The 11,012-nt window shown below is 37.7% G+C and overlaps 1 protein-coding gene across 1 annotated transcript; it reads left to right on the top strand.

Annotated features, from left to right (window-relative positions):
- Positions 1-891: 891 nt before the first annotated feature.
- Positions 892-2,261, top strand: LOC125671137 (ATP-sensitive inward rectifier potassium channel 1-like). Its single transcript, XM_048906620.2, has one exon. The coding sequence runs from the start codon at positions 940-942 to the stop codon at positions 2,002-2,004; it is 1,065 nt and encodes a 354-aa protein (XP_048762577.1). The 5' UTR covers positions 892-939; the 3' UTR covers positions 2,005-2,261.
- The last annotated feature ends 8,751 nt before the right edge of the window (positions 2,262-11,012 follow it).

An 11,012-nucleotide genomic window follows, 5' to 3' on the forward strand; every position in this document is an offset into this window, starting at 1 on the left:
AATCATACTAATGGTATCGTACCGTACCAGAAACTACTAAAATCATACTATTGTACTGTACCAGAAACTACTAAAATCATACTAATAGTATCGGACTGTACCAGAAACTACTAAAATCATACTATCGTACTGTACCAGAAACTACTAAAATCATGCTATCGTACTGTACCGGGAACTACTAAAATCATACTATCGTACTGCACCGGAAACTACTAAAATCATACTATCGCACTGTAACAGGCATAAACTATTAAAATCATATCGCAAATCTAGGCTTTATAAATTGTCATAGTTGCTTTTGATAGAAAGGGATTTTCAGTCTAAGCATGTATTTTTCAAATCCGATGAAATTTATGTTTATTGAACTTAATACTTGATTACGCCTTTCTTTTGATAACACAGTTCGTCATCTACTGCTATGTGAAATTTATCGAATCTCTTAAAACAATTAAATTACACTTCGTACAGATGTACGCATGCCTTTCAGTGCAGAGCTATTCTGGGAATCAAACATCTAAATGCGCACAGATTTCAAAGAGCAATTTTTGCTGATTCCAGTTTTAAAATAACGTACATCTTGCGATCTCCTTTCCAGCTTTAGGATTAAATACAACATACACATGTCAAGTAGTTAATTAAAGAATGTAGGTTAAAATAATTAGATGAAATTAATGGTGTATTTAATTTATCAAAAATGAGGCAAAAAATTCCACTGTACCTTAAATTAAGTTAGAGAAATATTTTAATGTACATTTACAATTCATATTTCTCTGTTTGACTTCAGTGTGGTTAATTAAACGAAAACACGCATTGAAGACGCGCACTCAGGTGGCAAAGGTAAAATGAGTGATGTCATCAGCATAGTATAAAAATATACGCGAAGAATTTCCCTCGAGATTCAATCTTGTCAGTTGGTGCGACCTGCACAAGACTCCGGTGATGAAAACCTGTGAAATAGGAATGGACAATTGTGTCCGGCCGCGCACGGACTCTAGTGCCGACATAGAGGGCGACAAGCGGCGACTGGTCAGCAAACAAGGAAACTACCGTGTCCGACTGGAAAACGTGGATACCAACATCCTCAAAAACTACATTAGGGACGCCTTCACAACGCTACTCGACACAAAATGGCGATGGATTTTGTTGATTTTTGTGATGGGTTTTATTTTGACTTGGACTGTGTTTGCTTGTTTGTATCTTCTGTTTAGTTACATTAATGGAGACACCCAAGACTCGTACGGCCACGACCCGTGCCTAACTAACGTGCGTGATTTTACCACAGCATTTCTTTTTTCTTTAGAGACCCAACATACAATCGGGTACGGCTCTCGGGCCTCTACCACAGCATGCCCACATGTCGTGTTCTGTGTGTTTCTTCAGTTTATCATCGGGATCGGGGTACAGTGTCTCACAGCTGCCCTCGTTTTCACAAAGTTACAGAGTGCAAAAAAGCGTGGAGATGCTATCATCTTCAGCCAACAGGCCTGCTTGGGGGTCGTTGATGGTCAGTGGCAGCTGATGGTTCGGGTGGGTGACTTCCGACGCTCTCACCTCGTGGATGTGAAAGGTGTGGGTAGATTAATCAAAAGGACACCAATTCCCCACACCAACCAAGAATTCCTAGATCAAATCCCTATCGAGTTCAAATCGGAGGGCGGAGGAGACACACTAACCTTGTTATGGCCAGCAGTGATGTATCATACAATTGACGAGAATAGCCCCTTATGGCCGCCAGAAAATCTACATTTGTTTGGAAATTTTTCAGAGTTAGTCGTGATGATAGAGGGCGTGATAGAGTCAACTAGCAGGGTAATACAAGTGAGAACCTCCTATCTGCCGGATGAAATCATTATGGGATGCAAGTTTCAGACAATCAACCCTGGTATTGACGATGATGGGAAATACCACTGTAGTTATTTCGACATCAGTACAGTGTGTCCCATTATGAAGAACGCACCAAGAGCAAGACGGAAGTCTGGATACATTAATGAGCGATACTCGTGATAGAATGGATTCGATACAGTACTATGTTTTATCTAACAATGAAAGTCCCAATTAATGTGAAGGAAACTCGACAAGAAGTGCGAAATAGACAGTTTGTTAGCTGTGCCATGTCTTCCGGCTATGTTCTGACAGGTTCGGTGTCAATATGTCGGCTTACTGCGGTCTGTTTACGCGTAATGACACACCAGGTTTTCTCTTCTTACTGCATTGTTTGTATTCGATTTTTACATGTATTCATAAAAAAGACACGCTCGATCTCCTCTTTGTTATATTTTGTTTTCAATATTGATAAATATTCATTTCCATCTGAGCAAATCAAACTTTTAGAGTTTTCTGTAGATACATGTACAACCTACATTACAGGGGAAAAAATCACCCAGTGTTTACATCGTTTGAATATTGCCATGAAGTGTCGCTATTATCAATCTCATAAAATTTGACAACCACAAAAGCAAATTTCATGCCCGTATGTCATATTTCAAAATCACAATTAATTCAAATGAATATGTACAAAATGTTACTGCTCAACTTTCATGTTCGTATCATCTAAAGCAGGCAGTGTGTAGCATGTTCATATCATCTAAAACAGGCAGTGTGTAGCATGTTCGTATCATCTAAAACAGGCAGTGTGTAGCTTGTTTCCGATTCTGTGCTTGACCTATATGAGTGTAAATTTAATGTGAAGTTCCTACATAAGATGTTATAAATCACGTAAAACACTGTTTTATAGCTTCTTATTGTGGTATCTTGTCCCCTCATAAAACTGAATTTGCAGACTTTCTGAGCAGCTGATAAGATTGTCGATTTGTTTCGGACCTGTACATAAAGCATAAGTTTCCTCTGAATTATGTCAGAATTTATTCTTCTGATATAATTAATTAATATACAAACTGTATGTCTTATTTCAAAATACATGTTATTTCTGTTTGCAAACTATGAAAAATGCATATTTCATTTGTATTTATTTAGCATATAAGTCAAGTTTGATGTTGCAAAAAGTATGAATTTAAATAAATCTGTAGTTTTGTTGGGGGAAATACCAGTTCTAGAAAAATACATACAGTTGATATGCCAAAATGTACATATTTGTAGGCCAGGATGATGCATATTGTGTGCGCGCCTTAGTTTGATTTTAGCATTACTTTAAATGAGCTATTATGAGAAATTGATGTGGGATTTCCAGGAGTAGAACAAAAGGACCAATCAGAATGTCCAGCTACACTTAGAGCGGGTCACGTACGTGTACTCATACGTGACAGGTCTTGTCATTAATCACTTCTTTTATTGTAATTCATTCTTCACTCAGCACAACATGGTTGCTGTTTTGTGAAATAATGCATTTTTCTTATTTTCTATTTTGACAAAATATTTTGTTTTCTGTGCTCGAAATCGGAAATGAAGGAAATAATGATAGATTATTCCTAGGATGACAATTTAAAAAAAAAAAAGTTAAATGCCATCTAGGTGGCGATGCTTGTGAGACGATAAATACCATTGCAAAACTGGTGTCGCCAACTTTCACACGAGGAAAAACACCGCGTATGATTTACCACTATAGAGAACTGCAACGAATACAATGTTTCCACCTGGAACAAACACATGCAGAAAACAAGAAAGATAACTCTGATTTTCCTCTTTAAATTAACAATTTTAAAATAAGTTTAGATTTTTTTTTTACAAATCTAAACTACAAATGTATGAATTATTTTTCCTTTATTTATTTGCATTTTTAAATGCGTCATATATATTTAATGATTAAAATCATTTCGTGCTGGTTGCTTAAGATATTCAGTACGCGTTAGGTTTTAAGTGGTTTTCTATATATGTCAAATGATTTCCCCCTTTCTCTCTGAGCGTAAGGTACAATGTATTAATATGAAAAGATCTTTCTCTCTCTCTCTTTCTCTCTCCCCTCTCTCTGAGCGTAAGGTACAATGTATTCATAAGAAAATCTCTCTCTCTCTCTCTCTCTCTCTCTGACACTTAGCACAAGAATTCCAAACATTTATTTGAATTAAACAAATCAGCATCCAACCACAACTGAATATTCTCTACAGAGATGCCCATAGTTATCGTCTTCCCCTCCCATCTATCAGGGCCGGTGACACTATATGGATCCCCTCCCATCTATCGGGGCCGGTGACACTATACGGACCCCCTCCCATCTATCAGGGCTGGTGACACTATACGGACCCCCTCCCATCTATCAGGGCCGGCGACGCTTTTTGCACGACAGCACGTACAATGACGGTTGGTACATATTGTGGTTGACGGATGACAATATGTACTGTAAGGGTATGTACATATGCCGAACAACAATATATACTGTCACCTCATCTCTCCACCAACAGTCAAACAGCCTTTAGTGTTACTTGACTATTGGTAACGTGTAAGTAAATTTTGTGAGATTTTTTATTGTTAACTATGTAGTAACACATGGGGTTTCACAAAACAGGGTCTGTTCTCGGAAACTGGGTAGATCCCTTTCTAGGTTAACGTTTTCTCAAAAAATAAGTTTATATTCAACGTTCATGGTCACTGGATGGGGTTCTTTATGCTAGGCAGCATACTAAGACTGATAAATATCGTACGAAAGGCAAGCGAATTCAAATTGTCTACCCAGTGACGGAGTCCCTCAGATATCAATAGGAATACCTATTTTTGTACAAGACAGTGCAGATACAAGTGACACAGGATAGATCAAGATCTTAAATTTTGGGAATTTCCTTCCATATACCTTACCTTTTACTTGACCTCTTTGTTACGGAAAGTCAATGCAAGTTCGATGAATTTGTATACAATTATACCGAACAAACGGACAAGATATTTTGTTCCCGTCGCAACTCTACCATCTGTTTAAAAAAAACACACACACACAAACGAACGCTGCGTACCTGCTATCTTTTCCTTATTTATTTGGGAGGGAATGGCGTGATGTGTTATTGGATTTGTGTAGTTGTAATAAATTCGATAAAAGTAAAAATATATTTAGCTGAACATGGATTCATGTCAATAGCAACGCGTTGTTAATACCTTGTTTCTGTCATATGAGATGCAAGCGACGCCAGTGATGAACACGTGATATTTTATAGGTTTGAACATTGTGCGACTTCTAAACTGATTTAAGGAATGGTTTCATACAGTTACAATAATTTTTTTTAGTTCTCAAATTCTAACCATTAGATCGTAAAAACGACATGGATCAGCTCAAAATTTGCATTAATCACGTAAACATTTTTTTCAATTACACCAAAATTGTATTACACAAATTGTCTTTATGAAATTTCCATTGGGAGCTCGGAAAAATGGCAATTTAGTTCGACGCGTTTTCGCATTTCATAAATTTAAAAAAAACATAACCGTGAAAACGTAAAGAAAAAAGAAATGATATCGGAGTAATTCTAAGTGATGTCATATTGTGATAGGACTAACCGTACAGTATAAATCAGCTAGATTCATTGAGTTTAAGATATCAATATTGTGTGACGTCAGTCACGTCACGATATACATACTATATATATATATATATATATATATATATATATATATATATATATATATACACACACACACACAGACTGCGTCGATGTTCAGTCGTATTTGTATCTTACAAAATATATATTGATTATATGGAAGTTGTATACCCGATTCAAGATGAAGTGAAATAAAGTTCATTGCCTGCTTTCTTCGGATGCGACCGCAAAAACCGAAGCATCGTGTCACAGCAGGTGTGGTACGACAAAGATCCCTCCCTGCTCAAAGACCATAAGCGCCGAGCACAGACCTAAATTTTGCATCCCTACACCGGCAATGGTGACGTCTCCATATGAGTGAAAAATTCTCGAAAGGGACGTTTTAACCAATCCAATCATGGTGCATCTATTGTCGGCGATCTACATACTGATAAAAGTTCATGACACACTTTCAACCCTCAAAGTTTGATTTTAATACCACAGATAAACCAAATGATTCTAAAACGTTTGAATTGCTAAAAAGTAATAGGATTTCTCCTTGGTCTTATGTTTTCTCTGCAATTGAAATTAGTAATATTGCCAAACAATTCGATGGTTCTTGGTTTAAAAAAAAACGTACAAGGCTTTCGTATTCAGAGTCGGTAGATGGGGTATTTCGCATTTGGTGTCGGTTATTTGATGGCGTAGATAACTTTAAATTTTATATGAGAAATCCGGTCAGTGACTGGGCAAGAAATAACATAAGTAAATTCATCAGAGGAACCATAATAAAGGCAGAACTCAAAGGTTTTATAGAAAAAGGAAGACATGGTCTCTATGTTAAATGGTGCCTTTAACGATAAAATCACCAAACAAACCACGGAATTTTGAAACGTATGTTGAGGGTGATCGTTTTATATTGTAGACAAATGTTGGCCCTCAGGTAATTTCGTGTCTAGATAGTCTGGTTGCTGATGAAGCGATTGATGTAACTTAAAAAAAAACTTAAGTTATCTGTCTGTGGGGGGTGGGGGTGGGAGGGGGGGTGGAGATGAGAAAGGTCCGTTGATGCTGATGGTATTTTTCCTTTGTTTTACAGAGGTCCCATGTGCACGTAGGGAATACTCAAAGAATCGTTGATTGGTTGCATGAGTTTGTCTTAAATTTTAGATATATCGATATCCCTGTGGGCTCGAGATGAAGGATACTACGGAGTCTGATTCATACGAAGAGTTTTATTGAAAATGGATATTGACGGCAAACTAACAACGCAACTTTATGACAGACGGGATGATTTCAACTTCTCCGTCGTCAACTTCCCAGTGTTCCATTATCGCCTGCATACGGTGTTTATATCTCTCAACTGATTCGATACGCAAGAGCTTGTTCTGCGTATGATCAGTTGTTTAATCGAGACAGACTGCTGACAGTCAGGTTGATGTTGCAGGGTTTTAAAAATCTCGTTTTAAGTCAGCATTTCGCAACTTTAATTGTCGTTATAATGATCTAGTTTGTCAATAAAACTTATCATTGGGTCAAATGCTGTCTGACGTGTTTCATACCGATTGCTAGGACGTTCATGACACTGATTTTGACTACAAATTACTCCGTTTATTTGATCAAGATGTAGGGTTCATAGCGATTGTAACCAGTCAACAGGGAATGCTTACTTCTCCTAGGCACCTGATCCCACCTCTGGTATATCCATGGACTTTGTTTGCCCAACTCTTTATTTTGTATTCCTTATAGGAGTTATGAGATTGATCACTGTTTGTTATCTTCATTTTTCATTTAATGTCGGAGGCCAGGGATATGATAGAGCTGGTAATATGGTCGGGAAATTTTATGGGGGTCAGGCTAGAATAATATAATAGAGCAATCACCACTGAATGGTCATTGTTAGGCGCACTGCTTAAATTTAGCAGTGGCTAAATCGTGTCAACTCCCTCATGTGAGCAATATAGTGGGTGATATAAAAGAACCTTTTCTAATTAGGCAAAGAGAACTGATAGGTTTAAAACATTCATTGCAGATGATGAGACGGTGCAGGTATTAAAAGGTCGTTGCAAAATCAAAGGTCTCTGTGAAACTCTACGACCGAGTAGGGCTGGCTTACTGCATACGTTTAAGGCAGCATATGAGTTCATTGTCCGGACACTTGAAGCTCCGGCCAGTAAAGATCACGAGAAATGCAGTCTGGCTATCGAAGGTTCTGGGTTCTTGTTGTGTAAAGTTGCAGCAGAGTATGTTCTGTAGACAACATTGAAATTATAAAAAAGAAATTGCAAAGTACTAGCCCATCATTAAATGGGCTTGCAGCTGTTGCAGAGGCTGAATGTGTTGTAAGAACAGGTCAGAATTATTTAGTAAGGCAGAACAGTTGACAAATATACAAAATGTTGAAGCCTTAAAACCGCGAACAACCGATCGACAAGCGCACAGGGATAATGTTACTGCAGAAACACCCAAAACCCACTGGAAAGATCTATTTTAACCCGTGCTTGGTCTCCTATCATCGGAGATTAAATCTCGATTTGGAGAAGTTTGTCGCGCAATATCCAATTCCCAAGACCCCATCTCCTTACCCCTGTTAAGGAACTAAATGCGTTTGATCCATATGCAGACTTGCCAGACAAAAAAAATCAAGTCTACCAGACAGAATTATTGAATTGGAAATTTAAGATCATACTGACACGCCAACTGATCTTCTGGATCCCCCCCTTAACTACGCCAATGTAGATTTTTATACCCCACATATAACGTCGCAGTCAAGGTACTTAAATCTCACTTTGCCACTTCTGCAGGTGAATGGTCCTTCAGAACTTTAAGGAGAATCAAAACAGACTTTCGTTCGACAAAGGTTGAGGAAAGACTTAACGGACTAGCACTTACGCACATTCACAAGAAGAAAAATTGACTTAGACGCAATTAGTTAGCAATTTGCTGCTGAAGGAAATAGGAAAATACAACTTCATTTTCCATACTAATTCGCATTATTACTCTATTCATAATGTTAAATGCTAAGAGTAGTCTCACTATGCCACTGAATACCACATGAAAAGAGAATAATAACAAGAGGCCCACAGGCCTTATCGGTCACCTGAGTAATAATTATACGTATCACTAATCCCAAGGCCGATGAAATCAAGAAAAAAATATATCGTGTTTTGAAGAGTACATGACATTGTATAAATTATTAAGTTTTAAAAACACATCTTTCTTTTAAATAGCTGCAGATCTGTAGCGTTATGGTTTTATATTCTTGTCTTTGACCATAACGCTACAGTTCCTGTAACGTAAATATTGTGCAATTTACGGCGCAAGATTTTCTGCGCACGTTTGGGGATGTATTTATCCACTTTCCAGCATTGGGCAATCATCTACCCTTCATTCCCTAATTGTAAACATATTTTATTACCAACCTGTATATTTTATCCACCTCTCAATCCTTTATAATCGTCTCTACAGACCGATAAGCTCGCTTGTTTTGAATTTTTTGCCATCCGACAGCCATGTTGACCTACTGACGAGATCATCTGTAGAGACGACTATAAAGGATTGAGAGGTGGATAAAATATACAGGTTGGTAATAAAATATGTTTACAATTAGGGAATGAAGGGTAGATAAATACATCCCAAAACGTGCGCAGAAAATCTTGCGCCGTAAATTGCACAATATTTACGTTACAGGAACTGTAGCGTTATGGTCAAAGACAAGAATATAAAACCATAACGCTACAGATCTGCAGCTATCTTTTAAATGCCCTCAAAAGTGCCTATAGTGATGAAAGGCTTAACATAATATAATGTATGTAATATTAACACAATATGACTAATTTGGACCCATCCTAGAATCAATACCCTGGGGTTGCGAAATTCACACAAGTGTGCTACATCCTTTTCCGAAATATGCATTTAGTTTTTATACCATATCAGCAAACTTTAAGAAGTATTTCAAATGATAAAGTATCGTGGAGATCCGGGTTAGAATAGGTCCTCAGTACTCCTTATATAGAAACCAAACCCTTAGCCCCTAGGATCATGAAATGTACAATTTTGGTAAAGGACTACCTATCCCTTCTAAATATCTGTTTAGTTTCAATTTAGTATCAATAGCATTAAAAAGGTATTATCTAAGTGTTTTACACATATACATTGTACATGTATATACCAGGTTTGACCCCTCCCTGGAGTCAGAAAGGTGAAGATAACGAACAGTGATCAATCTCATATACAAAATAGATAGTTGGGCAAACACGGGCCCCTGGACACACCAGAGGTGGGATTAGGTGCCTATGAGAAGTAAGCATCCCCTGTCGACCGGTCACACCCGCCGTGAGCTCTATATCCTGATCACGTAAACGGAATTATCCGTAGTCAAAATCAGTGTGCCTAACAATCGGTATGAAACACGTCAGATAGCATTTGACCCAATGATAGGTTGTATTGACGAGCTAGATCGTTATAACGACCATAGACTTTGCGAAATGCTGACTTTAAACGAAACTGTTGAAACCCCTGTACCATCAACTTGTTTGTCAGTAGCTTGCCTCGATTTAAAAACTGACTATACACAGAACAAGCTCTTGCATATCGAATCAATTGAGAGACATAGAACCTCTACCCAGGGGATAATGAAATTTACAATTTTGGTAGAGGTCGTCCTAATCTACATCACTATGCATTTAGGTTTTAGAGAAGAACATTTTTGAAAATTGGAAAAAATCTGTCCCGCCCGAAAGTCCCAGGGGTGTAGGAATCCAGAAATTACAATTTAAGCCCCCTTTGTCCCAACGATTCTTCATACAAAATTTGAAAAGAATTGGGAAGAAGTTAAAATTGTTCTAATGTTCACACATTTATTAATTGACCATTTTGTCCCCACCCTGAAACCAAAACCTCTACCTCAGGGATTATAAAATTTACAATATTGATGAAGGACTATCTCCTCTTTCTAAATATACATTTAGTTTCAATTTAGTATCAATAGTACTAAGGAAGATGATATTTAAATATTTTACACATAATCTCTATGTACCAAGATTGGTCCCGCCCTGGGGCCAGAATCTCTATCCCGAGGATCATGACCGTTTTGGTAGAGGCCTTCCTGCTCTACATCACTATGTGATTAGTTTTTCTTACACAAGTGGGATTGTAGAGAAGAGTTTTGAAAATTGCAATTTTTGCCCCACCCCTCAGGCCCCAGAAGTTCAGGAGTCCTGAAATTTACCATTTATGTCCCCCCTGTCTAAACGAAGCTTCATTCCAAATTTGAAAATAATCGGAATGGTAGTTATCAAAAAGTTCAAAATGTTTAATTGTCAACGGACGGCAATACATGTGTAGGTCACCTGAGTTTACTCAAAACAAACAAACAAAACAAAACCTAAAGCTGGCTGTAATAGTTCTTTAATTTGATTTTAGTGTTGGAATCCTTGAAGTTCTGTGTCAGTCTGGAAGCGAATTTAAAATTGAGTTGTCAGGTTTTACAAGTTGACGTTATCACAAACCGAGATTCCGTAGTTGGGAGCTTTGCCCATGGACTCCCTACCAGGG

The sequence above is a fragment of the Ostrea edulis genome, chromosome 4 (genome assembly GCF_947568905.1).
Source record: "Ostrea edulis chromosome 4, xbOstEdul1.1, whole genome shotgun sequence".
In the NCBI taxonomy this organism is placed as follows: Eukaryota; Metazoa; Mollusca; class Bivalvia; order Ostreida; family Ostreidae; genus Ostrea; species Ostrea edulis.